We start from the raw sequence: 17,666 nt of genomic DNA, 5'->3' as shown, positions 1-17,666 counted from the left end.
TAGAGAAAAGGTATCCTTAAGATAAAGAGGGTAGAATTAAGCAGATATATGCTGCTTGCTATAATGCGCTGCTTACTATATAAGTATGTTATATTAAGCTACTATTATAATTAAGCTATAAGCATAGCTAAGTTAGGCTATAATAGCTACCCTTTTATAGACCTATATTATAGGAATCTAACTAAGTTATATTATATAAATATTATCTTAAGGTGTAGGCCTTATGCCTAATAATTATACTCTTTAGAGGGTAGGCAAGAGGTAAAGTTAATACTAAAGCTATTAGTAGGATAATTATACTATTGTATTTTATTATCTAATGCAGTATAATAGCATTAAGTAGTCCTTAAGTTAGTTATACTAGCCTTTGTCTTACTCTACTACGATTGTCTACTCTATTAATATTTAAGCATCCTATAATGCCAACTAGTACCCGTACTAGCAAGCTCTTCCTGCGTCGCCGTTTTAGTTCCGTTAGCAAGAGACGACACGGGAAGCCTTAAGGACGAGTTTGAGCGGCGAGACCATCATGCTACAGGTTTTGGAGGCTCCGAGATGCGCCGGAACAGATATCCCTGCAGTGCCCGGACGGCCCCACTTCACTTAACGACGGACCGGGCGAGGCCGCTATCGTCCGATAATTGCTTGTATTTCGACTGAACGGATGCAAAAATGGTGGTCTGACAAAGGCTTCTGGTTCCCATATTTGAAATAAAACACTAACCAATCAGATAAATATCCCTTACCGACAGCAAACGGTACCTGGGGATACATGGCCAATCTGGAATGTGGGTTTTGGGTGCATTGTGCTTGGTGTCCCTAACACGAAACAGCACAGCTGTGCTCTTTGGCCGAGCACGCGAGCACGCGAGCACCGTCAGCACAGCAACCACCCACACTGCGACGTAACGAAAATATGATAAAAATGCCGCAGCGTAACACTACGGATGAGGTAGCCGCTGGCCTCAGCATCGGCAAAACCGTTCTAGGCTCTGCAGGCTGACAACAACGACAGCGGTGAGGATTCTGAGGTCAAGCCTCAACCTACGATGACGATTGCTCAGGGAATCAATGCTGGCTTGTGGAGGTGGTCAAGTACAGCAGCATGCAATTGCAGCGCAGTGTACAAGCGCCGTAGCTTTTAGCGTGCCGTTATACTGACGCCGGGCGGGGCCGGGGCCGCCTTATGGGGTGAGTGTTCCGGAACTTTAGTGATTTCCACCAGCCGGTCAAAAGTGGAATGTGGCCCGTCCGGTGAATTTTTGGATGAAATTGTTCAACTACAGCAGTGTGACTGGATGCTAAGATATGGGACGGGTATCCACATCGTTTCTCGGGGAATTGATAGACCAATTACCCACTGGAGATTAATGTTTTCCATCCCTTGTATCTTTTAACGCATACAATTTTGAGCCTGCACGACACCACTGATAGTCTTGTAAGATGCTGTGTCGCACCAATCTACCATGCCCCCACCGCAAACAGTAGCTTAACAACAAACCGCCCGCCCATGTAAAAGTTTGCCGCAAAAAAAACAACCAAAAACAAATGCGATTGTTAGGACCCGTGCCCTCGACCTTGCGCCCCGGGAGTTGGTAGTTGGTCCGCGTTGCGAGCGTCATCAAAGACCAGGGCGCGGACCTCGATACTCTTCCGCGGCTTTGCGTCCGGCGGTGCCAGAGGGTGGCGGAACGAGACATGCGGGCATCCTGAAGATTATTTCAGCCCGGCAACCTTTTAATTACTCGGGTGTCAGGGGGTGGGGGGCGGGTTTCTCACGTTGGGCGACCACGCTCGAGTCCGAGTCGAACATCTTGATTAGCAGCACCTCATCCGGACGCTGCTCGCCGAGATAATACCACTTATGCCCTTCGCGGTGGTGCGTGTAGAGATTGGAGCCCTTGAACCGTCTGCGGACATGGTCACACTCAACAAGGTCCTCGTCGAGAACTGACTTTGAGTCGCAGCATGCTAGCGGGTAATCCTGGACGGTGTTCTCGATCGGCCGCCAGACACTGGGTTTGCCCACGGTTAGTGCGGGTGAATCGAGTAAGATAGACGACAGGTAAACGCACTTAATGACCCTTACCCTTCCTTGCAACAAAAAGGGCGCTTCTTCTGGGAGGTGAAGCAGGACCCGGTGGAGGACCCCTTCTGGGCTTTGGTCTGGGAAGAAGTCGTTGAGCATCTTGAGCATCCTCGAGACTTGCATAAGAATGGCGGATAACCGATAATCAAACACTGTCTCACTCACCCACGTGAACCGTCGGCGAAGGTCGCAGCCAGCTTGTCAGATCGTTCATGTCCAGCTCGCCATCATCAACCTCACGGGGCGCACTTGCATCACGCAACTGACACCATCAATCAGCATGGACATCTTTCAGTTCCCTCGGAGGACACCATGGCATAGCAAAAACTTACCCTCCAATCAAAGATAAAAACGCGATCGCAGCCCCCCCCAACGCCTCGTAGAAGCCCTTCTACCTCCGGCAAGTATTCCCTCTCGACCACCTCCCGGTCTCTGAAGAAATGCGGAGCAAGCTTCTTCGGAACCGTCTCGACCTGGAACCCGTGCGTGTCCAGAGAGAACTCGCCAGTACGTCCCCGCATGTCGACAAATGTCTGCGTCTTTTTTTCGAACGCGAGGTTCGTCGAGCGTGCGTCTTGGTCGCGCTCGTGAATGGGCACGAAGAGCTGGAACGGCTTTTCTCGCTGGTAAAGCGGGAGCCTCTGGAGATAGTCGACCTCAGCCTCGACGGTGCCACACGCCATTGATCGATACGAAGGTATCGTTCCGGCGCCGTGTAAAGAAAAAAGAGGCAAAACAGAACGGAAACTACTCTGAGTGCGTCGGTTTGGGGTGAAGGGATTCGGGGTAGGACCCGGAGGGGATCCGCTGATACTTTATCATCTGGATCAAGGAAGTATGTGCCCCCGGAATGACGCTGCCAGACAGACAGACATTTCGCTGCACATTCCAACACGGTAGGTACCTCAAGGTACTTTACCATCGGAGCCTAACCCGAAGTTGGCCAACTAGATCCGGTCTGGGCCAAGGAAGCCTGCAGGGGGAACGATCTCATATAACCTCCTTCGTCAGCGTCCATCCTTTTTCTTCGTTCGAGGCCTAAGGGGAAAGTAAAAAACGGCTGCCGCTATCAACCGATCTCTGCTGCCGAGCCTTGTCCGCCTTTTCTACGTCATTACCACTATGGGCCAGCGACCTAAGCAGATCGGCAGTAGCCCATCGCCCCGATCTTCGGACGATGGGATCCGGCCTGGTGACAAGCCCGTCGTCTCCCTGCCGTCTTGGGCCCTCTCTGCCACGGCCAACACCAAGCACCTCTCCCAGCCGTGGAAAAGCCACTATGGGTCGGAGCCCGACGACCCTAACTTCGCCGCCGAGAAGGACACTGTCGTTTACTACGACCGCAGAATCAAGGTCTGCCACAGCGAGGGGTCCATGGCCGCATAGCACGCGCCTTTCCCCTGAGAATTGTACGCTGCGCCCGCCTTTTCTTCCCCTACAGCCAATGCAGCTGAGGACAGAGGCTCATAGTAGTATACCGTTACTCTCAAGGCTGCACTCGAACTCGTCCTTCGACCTTAAACTCAACATTCCCCAGAATCAGGACGACTGCCTGCCTGCCCACTGGCCCTACGAAAAGGGTTTGCTCCTGTCGGGCTCGGCTTGCGCAAACACGCCGAGACGCTGCTCATATTCGATTACCTTGCTTCATTGGCCTCACTCACCTTCGTTCAACGGGAGACCGGCCCACCTGGATTTCGGACCGGGACTCGAGACATTCCTGCCGTAGGGCCTCTCTCTTGTCGTCGGAGCCGTTCTTGATGCCTTTTATTTGGCACGACCTGTGTGCTGCGAAGAGGGATCGCCTCCGGATCTTTTGCGTGGTGGAAAGGTGCGTCACTTTAATGGACGGAAGTTGTGTTGGGAATAGTTAGCAGAACTGCATGATTGTAACGCTATGTCTGCGTCAGCTAGAATAATGGGCATATCAAACCCTTTTAAACTATTCCCATGCCGCTGTATCGATTCGGATAATAACGCAAGCACCACAAACCAAAGTCTTTCACACTGACAGGAGCGCATATATCCGGCATCACTACATCAGTACTCGCTGCGAAGAGAGCAAGGACGAGGACGGGGTAGGTTGGCTTGCAGATGTTTAAGCAGCGCCGTCCCGGTGTACCGTCCGAGTAACGTCGGCTGCAGATCGTCAAAGATCATCAGCTCATCGTTTGTGCTCTGTACGCACTCCGCCGCATAGCTCCGGTACTCGTCCAAAACCTTCCTTGCCTCTGCCTTAAGTGTCTGCACCTTCTCGTCTTCGAGTCCCTGTTCCTCGTAGAGTATCGCGAGGTGAAACTTGGCCCTGCCAATGCCCACCTTCGACCACTGCGCATTCGTTGCATACTCGACGCACTCATTCATGTACTGGCTGTGAACAAGAACGCATAAGCGCAGTTAGCAGTCTTCGTTAGGGCGGATGCCAGTGCCATGTCGTCGACACGCCCCCATCCGCGGGCCCAAAGATGAGATTGCACTTACGTAGCTTGTTCCAGATTCTTTAGGTGATGGTAAGTGGCACCGACCGCGTAGAGACTTAGGATGAAGCTGGTGTTGTGCTTCCCGCCGAGCTCGAACCGGGCTGCCAGCGTCTCTAGGTGCAGGTCTAAGGCCTTCTGAACGTCGCCCGCCTGGAGATGTATGCTTGCGAGCAGGAAGACCCGCCGGTACCACTGGGCCTTTTTCCCCGAGAACCGCTGCGTTAGCTCAAGACATCTCTCCACCGAACCTATGGCCTCGTCCATCCTGCCCTGAAACATAAGGACAATGCTATAGTTGCCGTAGTACTTTGAATTCTCAAACGGGTTTTCTAGCTGGGGGCCCCAGACCTCGTAGCGTCCGAAGCACCTCCGCATCTCCTCGCCCGCTTTGTCGAACTGGTGGTCGTTCATGAGACACAGCGCATAGTCTGAGTTGGCGTTCGTGAAAAGAACGTCGTTATCGTGGTCTTCAGGATGTTGATGATAAATGACTTCGCGGATGCGCCGGGCCTCCAGGAGACACCGACCGCCTTCGACGCGCTCTTCGCAGCCCATCTCCAGCAGCAGGAGCCCGAGCATGCAGTTGATGTCGGCGCGAAGCTTCGAGTCGCGTTCGTACCGAACCCCGTCGAGAAGGTCGATGGCGGTCTGCAGCAGTTTCTGCCCGTCGTAGGCGGTGCCGCGCCTGGACCATACATGAAAGCCCGCGTCATAGAAAAGCTCCGCCAGCTCGAGGGGCTTCACGGCCGCGAGGGGTTCGATCCTCCCTCGCTCCCGACAGAAGATCTGGTAAAAGGTTTCAATGTGCGGCATGTACTCTTGGCACGTTGACCAGGTCGACGGGTCTGGGACCTGGTGGTGGTTTGCGCGTGGGAACTTCTTCCGTATGAGGCGGAACGTCTTGCGCAAGGCGTCAGCGATGCTGTAGTCGTCCATGTCGAGTATGATCTTTTCTTTGAGCAGCCTGTGGATAGAGTACTCGACTTCGGCATTGGGCGCCTCCTTGACGGCGATGAGTCGCCGGCTGATGAGCTTATTGATCATTCGTTTGTAACTAGAGAGTTAAGAGTCAGTCAGAAAGAAGACTTCTTCTCCTGCGACTTAGTTTGTTGTGGCTAAAACGAACCTTAGTCTTTCGGAAGAATTCAGCATGTCCAGATAGCCCTCTTCGTGATCGCCGACCAGCAGGCTCTTTGGTATCCGATCCGGGTTCAGAAAGGACATAATGTTGAGCAAGTTTCGGCTATTGCTCGGGACCTCGCGAATACCAATATCCCACAACAAGTCGACGGTGGTATCGACGGCGTCTGCACCGGTCGTGTTGCTCATGTTGCTCGGTTTCATCCTTCTCAACTCTTTCTCGTCCCACATCTCAAGGAAATCGCCAAGGGTGCACCCAGACTCCTTGACGTATCCGACCACCAAGCTGATAGCTAGCGGGAGGCCTTCGAGGATTTCGACAATCTTTCCTGCCAGGTCCGAGTCTTCGTCGTTGTGAACATCCTCCCTGTGGATGTGCGGATGGATGGACGTAAGAAGGAGCTCCCGCCCATGGTCGGTGCACAGGGGTCCCAGTCGGATGCGGCGTTGATGAAGCCACATCTGCTGAGACCGACGGGGGTCCTCCCTGGTGGTGATGAGCACTGAGCCTTTGCTAAGGGTCAAGGCCTTGGTGACAAAGGGACTGATATCGGTCCAGGATACGACGTTGTCAAAGATCAGCAGCCATCTTTTGTCCAGCTTCAACAGACGCTCTCTTACGCGGAAGAGGAGGCTGTTGTCTTCCTGGACGCCGTCGCGATTGAGGTCCAGAGCGTCGGCGATTGAGGCGTACTTGTCTGCAAGGAGTCCCGCAGGCTCGGCCTCCACCCAAAAGATGTACGCGTACTCGTCACCATCGCCGAAACGATAGGCGTATTGTACCGCCGTGGCCGTCTTGCCGATGCCCGAGGCGCCAGTGAGGACGCATATTCGGCCCGGCACAGATAGGGACTCGTGGATACGGCGGAGGTCTTGTTCCCTGCCAGCAAAATTAGGGTGCTGGGCAGGCAGGTTGTACTTCGCAGCCTCAAGGCTGTGCGGCTGCGAGCCCAAAAAACTGGTGACCTTTTCGGTCCACTCACTGCCTGTATGCCCAACCGCTGGTCTATTGGCCTTGTCATTGTCCAACGGAAGGCCAGCATTGGCTGAACGGGTAGTATTGACGGCTTCATCAGGCTTGGCGGCCGCGTAAACCCGAGTCCCCACGTTGTCGTCGTTGTCGTCACCGCCGCCGCCAATGAGACCGGCTGCTGGCACAATGTGGTCTGAGAGGAAGTCTGCGAGAACTATGCGAAGGATGTCTTTGCTTTCTTGATCATCTTCCGTCAGAGGCTCGTGTTCACAAACGGTATTGTAAACAAACGCTTCCATGTGATTCCCGACATGGTTCTCGAGCTCTTCCAGGCTCCCGCAGATTGTACGGCATATAGCGCACGCCAAAGAGGCATCGGCGATGTATGACAATCGTTTACAGCTCTCCGCCAACCCGGAAAGATCCCGTGGCAACGGCAAGTCGAAGTGGGTCGACAGCAAGTGGCTTTCGAACTCGGCCGCACTACGAAACTCGACTGCACAAGAGCCGCACATCCAAACCTGCGACGCGCGGTGGAAATCGAGCTCGTGTAGGAACCATTCTTCTCTGGTGACAAATGTGACGTTACGACAACGAGACTGGCCAAATGTGCAGATGTATGGCCTCATATCCCGGTGGAAGTGACTAACCCAGTCGTCGTGGCTCATGCTGGCCCCGACGGCGAGCGGCAGTTCGCAATGACAGTAAGGACAGTCGAACTGACCAGTGCCGGGCTGGCCAAGCTCCACGGGAGGACTCGGCACGTTAGGATGGCGCACCGGCTGGGCTTGGGGCAACGCGCCGAAGGATGTAGTTGAGCGGTGGTCCGTTATCGTGTTGCGTGACAGTACCGTCTCGGCGTAGGAGCGGATGGTGGAGCTTCTTCTGTCGGATTCCAGTAAATGGAATGCTTGGACTTCCCGGGTATCCCTGCGTGAAGGCCAACCACGTGGAAGCGTCTGATCTTGCGACGTGGGAGCTGAGATGTTGGCGTTGTGCTTCATATCCGAATTTTCATGCATGCTCGAGAGACTAAGTCCGTTGAGCCACTGAGTCCAAGCAAGACGGTTCAAAAAGTCGGCATCGGCAGACGGAAACATGGTGTCGGCTACTTCCTGGTATAATTGGAGCGGACAGCAACCAGGGAAGTCAAACATCGCATCCTCGGGCGTTGAGATCTCAGAGGGGTTTCGGAGAGCCGGCATGAGGTGCACCAGGTTGTCAACAATGTCGAGCGCCTCCTGAAGCCACGGGCCTGTGCCGTAGTCCACGTCGGCGTCGACATTGTCTAGGTCGGCGTCGACAGACAAAAGTGCCGTGTCGCAGTCGTTGAACGGTTTGATCGATGCCAGGCCGCTTTCAGTTTCCTCGTCCTCGGGCTCTTCCAGCGGGACGGCCATGATTGCTGCTCCGGGATTAGAGACCTCCCACTTCAACGCAACTCTACACTGCTCAAGGAAGAGACCCGGGAAAGAGGAGACATATCCACACTTACCATGGGTCAAGGTCCATCCTAGATCATGCAGAAGACTCGTCGTCTGCTTCACAAGCGACGGCGAGCTCTTCAAGTTATAGTCAAGAGTCCGCGACGACGCGCCACTATCATCGTCCCACAGGTTGAACCTGCGCCAGCATTTCTCAACCAGATAGAAGTTTCGGCTGAGGTGAAGGGCATCCGACAGCCGGACAAACGACTGCTGACAGTCTTCAGATTCGGCGGCGATGGGACCCCTCTCCCGGAGAGCCCGGTTCCTGCGTTGCCTTTGAGCCTTGCTGTCGTCGTCTGTGGCGGCGGGCATGTTCTCGGTTCTCGGTTTGGTGCCCAGGCCGGACATAGGTGGGTTGTCTTCCAAAATGCTGCAGAGGAGAGCGGAAAGACCTGGCGCAGTCAATGTCTTTCAGAGCCTGGCAAAGATACGGATGCGGCTCCCCAACGGCAATGGATAGTGGTAATCCAGCGAGCCCGAATCGCCGATCAAGACCCCCGCGCCGGCCTTATGAGCCGCATCGTTGCTGGCCTGTCTTTGGCAGAGGGACCGAAAAGGGTGTGAGATGGAGGCCGGTCATCTGACAGACTGGCGCCAACACTGGCGTTTTCGACCAGTAAACGGATGGTCTGGTATCACGCCTTTTGCTAGCGTAACGCAAGCCGTAAGCGCTTGAGCGGGAGGTGATGCATTTGAGGGTGTGATGGTGAGATGAAATGGGAGGTGAAGCAGTTTCCGAGTCTGAAGGTCGGATCAGCAGCGGGGTTGACAAGGGCTCAACCCAGGATACCCAGTATCCTGTGGCTAGGTGTATCCAGTATCCAAACTACCTAGTTAGCTAGTAACTAGGTAGTACCTATTTCTACAGGTACATTCTCACATCCCGGTAAGATAGGTAGCTAAGCTTACTAGGTAGCGCAATACTCAACACAAGTCGCTAATCCCACAATGCTAACCCATTTTAGAAAGACCGTTCCATGCATCCAGCTTGATTTGGAGAGAGCACTATGTCTACTTCAGCAGGCGCTCGCCAAACCTTTTCCTACGATCAAGTTTGGTCAAGTTATCTGCAGGCCGTTGGCCTGGCTGAGGGTGTCGTCGCCATGGCCCTGTTTCTGGTGGGTAGTTCTCGCATGCTCTCCAATCATGCCCGGCTCGACGTGACCCAACAACCTGTGACAAGTCGTCATCATGGCCTCGTCGATGCTCACCGAGCTCCCAATTCTCTACTTCTTCTCCTGCGCCCTTTGCGCATCCTCCACCTTCCTCATTCCATCCGCCTTTCCAGATCCACAACTTCAATGACGACGACCAACGTATCCTTGGACGTTGTCTCGCTCGTAGATTGAACTAGTTGACATGTCAGACCTTGATCCCGTCCGCACTGTGTTGGCCGTGTTTCCTCAAGTCACCGAGGCTGCCGAGAAGTACAAGATTGCAGAGCCTGATCGTGAGTCTCGCGGACTGGCGCGGGGCATTGCCAACGAAAGAACACTGTTCGATCAGACCGCACAGCGGATTCTGCTCTTCTCTCCATCGTCGGCCTCCTCCTCCCACGGCGACAACGCCTGGTTGCCATGCCTGGAGAACGAGCTCGGCGGAGAAACTGCCGCCCAGGTGCTTCACGATCTTCAAACTCTGACTGAACGGCTTCAAGTTCTCAAAACCGAGCTTGTCAGTGCCGGTCGAGCAAAGGTAAAAAGATGCATGCTGTGGACTGCTCAACTGCTGCTTAGACAACGCCCCCGTTTCCTCACATGCTGACTCGAATGTAGGGGGTACTGAGCAAGATCAGAGGGAAGGCTTCAGGGTCGGCCAGAGGGCCCCTCAAAAATGCTAGGACACGGCTCCAGAAACGGCTGGATATCGTTTCCGACACAAACGAACTTTTGGCTTCTCGACTGTCATTCGGTCACACTCTACTCTCACGTGCGTCCCAACTGCCAAACGCAACCGTTGTTATAGACGTCCTCAACGGTGTCTCACGCAGTGCGTTAGTGGCTTTTGATACACTCAAGAGAGACTTCACATGTCACTGCTATGACCCTCACATCATTTATCTCGAATGCCCAGGGATCGCTGAGGGTCTCTCGTCGGGACAAGCGATGAAGGCGAACCATGCCCGGCCGCTCAAATTCTTTGTCCAGCCCAGCACAGAGTCACCGAACCAGGACTCGGCATGCTCATTCAACTCCCTGGCTTCCGAGCAGGACATCGCGTCAATCTCGCCCTTGCAAGACTGGATCCATCTGCAGGGTGCCGACCTGGACTGGAAACACCGCATCGAGCTGGCTTTGCAACTCAGCCTTGCCGTCGTTCACCTGTCACCAACCCCTTGGATCGATGACTCGTGGACCTGGGATAGCTGGGCCATCGCTGCCGATCCAATGACCTCGCATGAGCCGTTTTTTGGGAGGCCGCTCCTCTTTCGTCATCGGTTCGGCTCTTCCACTGCACCAATTAATACTCGACCGCTGTCGTCGACAGTATGGTCCATCCTGTCCCGAGGGCCTGCCCTCGGTAGGCTCGGGCTCTGCCTGTTGGAGCTGGCGTTTGGCCATAGTATTTCCGAGATACGGCGCGATGGCGCTGGCAAGGACCACTTTGACCTCCGAACTGGCTGTGACGACGAGCTCGACGTCGATGTTCTTGATTTCGTCGCGGCCAAACAGCTTCTGGTCTCCCAGACGATCCGGCATAAGTTCGGGGAGCCGTTCGAAGATGCAGTTAGGGCATGTATTCACCAGCAATTCAGGGTTGGGAAGAGCGGCGACATTGTTGAGCTGGACCGACGAGACCCTTTGTTCCTACAGAAGGCGACGATCTCGATCATCTCGCCTCTTTGGTTGCAGCTGGACAGATATATACGGTGCGTAATGGATGGGAAGGAAAGACGTCGCTCTTCGCTAACTTCGTACAAGAGCCGAACACCGTGACACCGTCCCTATCAAGAAATCCCTCGCCAAGGTTACTGTCGAAGGGTTTTTGGTTCGCAAGGAGGACCTTAAGCTAGCCAATCGCCAAGATGTCGTTGATTCGTTAACACAGGGAATCCTCGCCCAGGATATGAGCAAACTCCTTCCAGAAAAGCCCGAGTTATTGGTAGGACACGCATCCTCCTACTCAAGAGTTGACGGAAACAGTAGGGCAGTTGCTCATCAAGATTCCCGCCACCACGAGCCTACCTTGCCCGAAGGAAGGCCTGCCGAGCCGTGCTCTGCGACGGGTGACTCCTCGAACTCACTGCCAAGCCCAGTTCGTTCCACTGCGGCGGGACATGCACAGGACAGAGAGCGGAGCCGTGCAGCCGGACCATACAGTGAACGCCATGGTCTACGCCTGCCGTCCCTTAGTAACGAGTCCCTAGAGGACTCGGAATGGGCCTACGACTCAGCGACGGGGACGACGGAATCCGCACAGACATGGGTGGCGGATACCCTGGACGAACCGCCAGAGGATTCGGGCCATCCGGTTCTGAATAGCATCAAGCATCTTGTTCTGCGTGTGACCCTCCACAATTTTCATGCCTGGAACGAGCGGAGCCCCGGGGCGGCCCGTGGAACTGCAGGAGTCACTATCCCGCGCGAGAGCGGGCAGCCGAAGAAACGAGGCAGAGACCAGCCCGGTCGAGGCGTGGGGCAGGATAAGAATGGCGACGACGCCGATGGCGACGAGATCGAAAATGCTGGGGTCCGGAAACGGCAACGACCCGACGAGGCCAACATGACTCTGGCTTGTCCGTTCTATAAAAAGGACCGCCGGCTCAACGGGAGCTGTTGTGGGAAGAGGCTGAGCCGGATCCGTGACGTTAAGCAGCACTTGAAGAGGAGGCACTACATGCCCATCTACTGTCCCATCTGCTACAAGAACTTCTTGGACGAGACGAAGAGGGACAACCACACAAATGAGATGGCTTGCGAAAGGGGAACTCATCCACGTCCCGTTGGCATCAGCCAGAAACAGCAAGGTGAGCTCAGCAAGAGGGCACCGAGGCATCATACAGAGGAAGAACAGTGGTACGGCATCTTCGACATCCTCTTCCCGGACCACCCCCGGCCGAACTCAGCCTACATTGACTCCAGCCTCATGGCGAGCGCCATGGCGTACCAGGAGTTTGTGACGGCCCGCGGACTCGACATCCTCCAACAAGTCCTGACAGCCAGCGGCGCCATCAGCTGGAACGTCCCTACCGGCCAGGATCTTGAGACTTTTCAACGGCAGATCCTTGGCGAGGGTCTGGCGGCCATCTCTGACGGGTGGGCGCGCGAGGGGGCTATTTCACCACAAGCGGTCGCAGAAGTGACTCACTCTGCCGAGGGCGATCCGCTCGGCGTGACGAGCTCCGGCAGCATATCGCAGCATCACGGCTCTGCGATGGACGCAGATGCGGCCAGCTCGAGTTCTGCCCTCCAAGCCAGCAGCCTCTCGTCCATTGCGGGCTCCGCGGAGTATGCGCACAGTTATCACGAGCCTTGTTGGCCGTATGAGAGTCATCAGCACGAAAATTTGTTTCACGATTGGGATGTCGCGAATATCTTGGGAGAAGAGGGCGTAAGGGAGATACAGGGGGTTGTTTCCAGGGCTGCTCTTCCGGATCATTCTCTTGAATGGCAGCATGAGGGGCATTCAGGACACTACAGGAACAGGTAGATGTCACGATGAAGATATCGGAGTAAAAACTTGCCATTTCCCGCCATTTCCGCCTGGATCGACAACAAGCATGGCACGCGTCAGTATAGTGGCCGTACCGCATACGGGAGCGACATGGACAACGGAGAGCCACGCTAGCCAGATCTTGGACGTCGTACCCATCTTCAAGTTTCTGTGTCGAGCCTGTGCTGAAGCAAGACCACACAGTCACAAGCTTTGGGCCAGAATGAACAAGACTTGGCAGTTTCGACCGAGAACTGTCAGTTGCCCGCATGGGAAGCATATTGATATTGCTAATTGCTGACACCTTTAGTCTCCAATTCAAGCTTGTAACATTTGCGGTTTCTCCAACCCTGCGCTTGGGCACGAATACCACAGCAGAATCACACGCAGCTGTCAACGCGAACTTGGTACACAACCGCCCTTTTCACAAAATCAGAGGGATAGGAATGGTCCTGCCAGGCGACCCAGCAATTACTTCCGGCATCCCAGGACCACGATAATCGCTGTGAGGTGGGAAATTCAAGTGGCCAGGGTTGAGGTCCTTGAAGGGCTGGCTGTCTTCTAGAAAAAGAACTTGTCTGGATCATCGTCAAACTGGGATTTTTGGTCTACGGAGAAACGAGGAACGGGGCGAGGATTCGAATGAAATGCAATGTGCTATGATACGGAATCTTTTTCGTGTTGTAGGGTTGTTCCCCGTTGGTCTACACGCCACCAGACTTCTGGAATAGAACAAACCTCACCCGAAGACTGCAATAGTTGAAATAACTATATGGTCGATGAAAGACATAAGTTCCTGGCAAGGGCCTCGCTAAGATCATAGAGGTTTGCTTCCGTGGCTGTGGACATTCCGGACTGGGTGGGGCCGGAACCGGGACCGGGCACCGCACGGTATCTAATGTCAGCGTTCGTCCCGGTAGCTCAAACTCGCAGCCTGCCAATGTCAAGTCCTCAACAAAGCTTGTATCAACAACTTCGGCAAACTGATAAACAACAACCAACGGTGTATTGATGATTGAGGGAGGGTCGCCTCTCGTGATGGTGGGCGTATGGACGAGTTCAGTTGGGCTTTGTTTATGGCCTGCTGTACTTTTCTCTTTCACAAGAGTTCATCATTACAGTATTGGCGCTGGCTTGACCCTCGAGACACTTAAACCATCTATGGCCGGGAAGGATGAAGCTATTGGGACTTCCCCAGCTTTTCACGTCCTGACCACAGCGTTGTGCATGGATAGGGTTGAAACCTCTCGAACGAGGAACAACACGCAAATACCGCCTCTGCAGCTGTGGTGACCTTGAATCGCTTTTCAGGGCCATCGAAACCAAGCGATAACACGTTTTGAAAATGGACTTATTTTCATGCAAATGACGGAAATCGTGGCTAGGTATTGCCATTGTACTTTCCAATCCAGGGCCGATGCAAATGAAAGAGGGTTCAAACAAGCTGAACCCCGTAGTGGCGTCGTAGGCTTTTTATAGGAAGCCTGTCCGTGTCTTCCCGCGCAGGGGAGTAGTGTGCCTTCATAGGTATGAAGATCCCACCCCCACTCTCTTTCACACACTCTTTGCAGTGTCAGGCTGTCCTTTCTCCAATAAGAGCGAGACCACGCGCAAACACGATGGCGCATTCCACGACGAAGAAGAAGGGGACTTTCTGTTGAATGCGTGCTCCCATTCCCTCCTCGCTGAGGAAGATCTAGTCGAGAGCCAAGGCGACTTCCCAATAGACGAGTCATCTGGTTCAAGCAAACTTGTAGTCTCCAACTCGATCGAGGGGGCTCTTAGGATCAACGATGCAGCTGAGAACAGCAATACGACGAACGAGCCATATAGCCCGACCGGCTTTAGACGCATACCCGATGCTTTATTCGCCGGATGGCATGAGGCTTGCTGAGACCATGCCTATTGTTAGCTTGATCCCGTCTTCGCAAATGGTGCTGTTGAGGCGAGCAGCTAGCTACATAGCATCTACAACGCTGATGTGCTACGCCGCACTGAGCTAGGAAACCACATCTCGGAACAATGAATGGCCTGCTACGGAAATACCAAGTCTTCCTTCACCAAGCTGCCGTACCAAGTTTGTTCTTCTTACACACCACTGTCAGACGAGACACGAACACGAAGAAATGACTGCACCTTTTCGCATCGGACCGCCACCTAACGAACGGCCCTGGATGGTTGTCTCCGGTGTACCATGCCTTTCGGTCCCTGGAACCGGTTCCACGTCAGGAGGGGGCACCGTGACAATAAACAAAGCTAGCGAAACTGATACCTACAAACCTAGAGTCCGGTTCGGGCCATGACGTGCACACAGAATACTTACTTTGGACAAGGTCCTGGGTCGGGGAGGAGCTGTGATCTGACAGAACCAAGAACGCACCAGCACCGTCCAGGAAGTTACATGTTGTGTCCAGACAGTCAATCATAATGCATATCTCTCCTACAGGCTCGACACCATCGGGGCCCTTGCTGCGGTTCTGAACGCCCGTGGCCAGTTTTGGCTAGGTTTAGCGAGCTGGTGGTAGCAACGGACCTGAGATTCGAGGTCGATATGAGGGGGATCAATATCTGTTGCTGTAAATCGAGAGGGTTTGCCGCTCGTTGTCTTGGGCAGCTGTTTTTCTTTTTGTTCGCATGGTCAATCACATGTATCCATCCCGCTTACTTGGTGCAAACGGGACCGGCGGTGCGACAGCTGCTTATTCTGGTGATCGGACTGACGACTCAGTTCCGACATTTCGACAACCGAGTAGTGCGCCGGAAATTCGTATCAAATTGTCAAGTCAGGGTGGCTCTTGAACTTTGGCTGGCCGCATGTGGAGTGGCAAGTCGAAGCGGAAGTGCGATAGCCGCGACGCGATGCCGCGGGTTGCTCCTATGAGAACGCGGTTGGTAGTCCCCGGCGCAATTGGCCGCGTCACAAAGTCAGCATTGGAACTGTCCCCTTGCTGACAGTAAGGAGTTCGGGCGTGGATGTTGGCCCGCTGATTATTTGGAGGTGGAGGTTTTCAGGCTTAAGGGGCGGAAACATCTTGGCTCTGTACTGGAGATATTGTCAGTTGACAACCTTGGAGTTAGTGATGGTTTGACTAGCAAGATTATGTCATCCATCACGGCAGACACTGGAGAGGCTAGCGCGGATCGGGTCTAGTAGGCGCACAACCGTTGTGTGGGTGGGTCACAACAGTCAGAACATCACCAGAAATACCCGCTTGCCGCTCAAAACTTGACAGCAATGTCGAATACCTAAGCTAGTAACTGGAGCAAATGATGTAAAACTTGGCAGCATACGTCCTTGTTGTCACGCAGCGCCTGTCTAATCTGATTGTTGACAAAAGCCACCACGCCCTCCTCGATCCGGTGCTTGTAGCTGACCGCGCGAGTCTACCCATCCCAAAAATTTCCCATGCCAACAAAACTGTCGACCTGCGTCATGTTCGGGCTACTTAGGCCGCAGGTCTCTATACAGAGGAGCATTCCCCGCCTCTGTAATTTCGCCCGGCGTATGTCTAGTCAAAATAAGCTTGTGCTATCCTACGACCTGCACGAGCCTAGTAAGCAACCGGCCGGGACATCTACGAGTCCCATTATCTTCCTCCATGGGCTATTCGGCTCGAAGAAAAACAACAGAAGCATCAGCAAGCAAGTTCAAGAAAATCAGACTGCGTCGTGAGATGGCTGTTGACCGATGTGTAGAGTTCTTGCTCGTGACCTGGGTCGCCCAGTCTACGCGTTGGTAATCTTGCCCACGAAGAAGGAAAAGACTAGAGGTACGTGAACGTTTTGTTGACAAGTTGAACAGGACCTTCGCAACCATGGCGAATCACCCCATGACGGACAACACGACTATGTCCACATGGCGGACGATGTTGCCGGCTTCATCGACCAGCATGGCCTGGAGCAGCCTACCGTCATTGGGCATTCGATGTGAGTAAAGCCCCCCCCCCTTTGTGACGCAATTTCGTCGAGTCGGATGGATGCTTAAAGATATCGACGTCAAGGGGAGCCAAAACGGCCATGACTCTCGCGTTGAAATCGCCCGGTCTTGTGCAGAACATCGTAGCGGTTGACAACGCGCCGGTGGACGCCATCCTGGAGAGCTCGTTTAGCAAATACATCCAAGGTCTGAAAAGAATCGAAGCTGCCGGCATCACCAGGCAGGCTCAGGCGGACCAGATTCTCCAGGAATATGAGAGCGTAAGGCTGCCTCGAATAACCCCAATCGCGGGCTCGCCCAGTTAACGTCACCACCATGTTCACTAGTCGCTCCCTATTCGCCAGTTTCTCCTCGGAAACCTGCATCGTCCACAGCCCGACAAACCGCAACAAAAGTTTCGCGTGCCACTAGATATCATCAGTAGGTCTTTGAACCACATGGGCGACTTCCCGTACAAGGATCCGACAAAAGTACGGTTTGAAAAGCCTGCCCTATTCGTCCGAGGCACCAAGAGCAAATATGTTCCTGATGACGTTCTGCCCATCATTGGGCAATTCTTTCCCAAGTTCCGAATGGCGGATCTTGACGCGGGTCATTGGTGTATCTCAGAGAAACCGGAGGAGTTTCGCCAGGGTAAGACAATATGCGTCGCCGCGTACCAGGTCTGCAAGCTTACTTCTATTTGCAGCCGTGGTTGAGTTTTTGAAGGAGCAGGAGTAGACCAGACTATGTATAGCCCGAGCAGGTCCTATAGGGGCAAGGTTCGTTAGCATCATATGCCCATCTGGGATGCGGTAGTGTAGACGTAGACTTCTTGGGTGATGCCTGGGCGCAAGCCGTAAGAGAAATACTTGATGGACAAAGGGCAAGCGGGGACTCTCGGCCTTGGCACACTCCCAAACTTATC

General features: G+C 54.0%; 6 protein-coding genes across 6 annotated transcripts; 4 read left to right on the top strand and 2 right to left on the bottom strand.

The window, feature by feature from the left end:
• Positions 1–254: 254 nt before the first annotated feature.
• On the bottom strand, positions 255–3,076 carry CDEST_05056 (Putative hydroxylase/desaturase AsaB). Its single transcript, XM_062921215.1, has 5 exons — positions 2,422–3,076; positions 2,255–2,351; positions 2,076–2,166; positions 1,780–2,015; positions 255–1,709 (listed from the first exon to the last, which is right to left on the bottom strand). Exons 1-5 carry the CDS (start codon positions 2,770–2,772, stop codon positions 1,558–1,560), a joined length of 927 nt encoding a protein of 308 aa, XP_062777266.1. The 5' UTR covers positions 2,773–3,076; the 3' UTR covers positions 255–1,557.
• Position 3,077: 1 nt separating this feature from the next.
• CDEST_05055 (uncharacterized protein) lies at positions 3,078–3,878 on the top strand. The gene has a single exon (XM_062921214.1). The coding sequence runs from the start codon at positions 3,212–3,214 to the stop codon at positions 3,473–3,475; it is 264 nt and encodes an 87-aa protein (XP_062777265.1). The 5' UTR covers positions 3,078–3,211; the 3' UTR covers positions 3,476–3,878.
• A 251-nt stretch (positions 3,879–4,129) lies between these two features.
• Positions 4,130–8,481, bottom strand: CDEST_05054 (Putative tetratricopeptide-like helical domain superfamily, Zinc finger C2H2-type; the record flags this gene model as incomplete). The annotated part of the gene is made up of 4 exons (XM_062921213.1): positions 4,130–4,460; positions 4,571–5,623; positions 5,696–8,087; positions 8,178–8,481. The coding sequence occupies 4 exons, from the start codon at positions 8,479–8,481 to the stop codon at positions 4,130–4,132; spliced, it is 4,080 nt and encodes a 1,359-aa protein (XP_062777264.1).
• A 729-nt stretch (positions 8,482–9,210) lies between these two features.
• On the top strand, positions 9,211–13,941 carry CDEST_05052 (uncharacterized protein). Its single transcript, XM_062921211.1, has 4 exons — positions 9,211–9,864; positions 9,945–11,038; positions 11,091–13,078; positions 13,133–13,941. The coding sequence occupies exons 1-3, from the start codon at positions 9,529–9,531 to the stop codon at positions 12,817–12,819; spliced, it is 3,159 nt and encodes a 1,052-aa protein (XP_062777262.1). The 5' UTR covers positions 9,211–9,528; the 3' UTR covers positions 12,820–13,078; positions 13,133–13,941.
• CDEST_05053 (uncharacterized protein) lies at positions 12,876–13,936 on the top strand. The gene is made up of 2 exons (XM_062921212.1): positions 12,876–13,078; positions 13,133–13,936. The coding sequence occupies exons 1-2, from the start codon at positions 12,890–12,892 to the stop codon at positions 13,385–13,387; spliced, it is 444 nt and encodes a 147-aa protein (XP_062777263.1). The 5' UTR covers positions 12,876–12,889; the 3' UTR covers positions 13,388–13,936.
• A 2,314-nt stretch (positions 13,942–16,255) lies between the features above and the next one.
• On the top strand, positions 16,256–17,479 carry CDEST_05051 (Putative alpha/beta hydrolase-1; the record flags this gene model as incomplete). Its single annotated transcript, XM_062921210.1, has 6 exons — positions 16,256–16,464; positions 16,519–16,558; positions 16,625–16,749; positions 16,824–17,019; positions 17,086–17,392; positions 17,448–17,479. 6 exons carry the CDS (start codon positions 16,256–16,258, stop codon positions 17,477–17,479), a joined length of 909 nt encoding a protein of 302 aa, XP_062777261.1.
• Between the last annotated feature and the right edge of the window lie 187 nt (positions 17,480–17,666).

This window comes from Colletotrichum destructivum, chromosome 3 (genome assembly GCF_034447905.1).
Source record: "Colletotrichum destructivum chromosome 3, complete sequence".
Lineage (NCBI taxonomy): Eukaryota > Fungi > Ascomycota > Sordariomycetes > Glomerellales > Glomerellaceae > Colletotrichum > Colletotrichum destructivum.
This window is presented reverse-complemented; position numbering and strand designations above follow the sequence as displayed.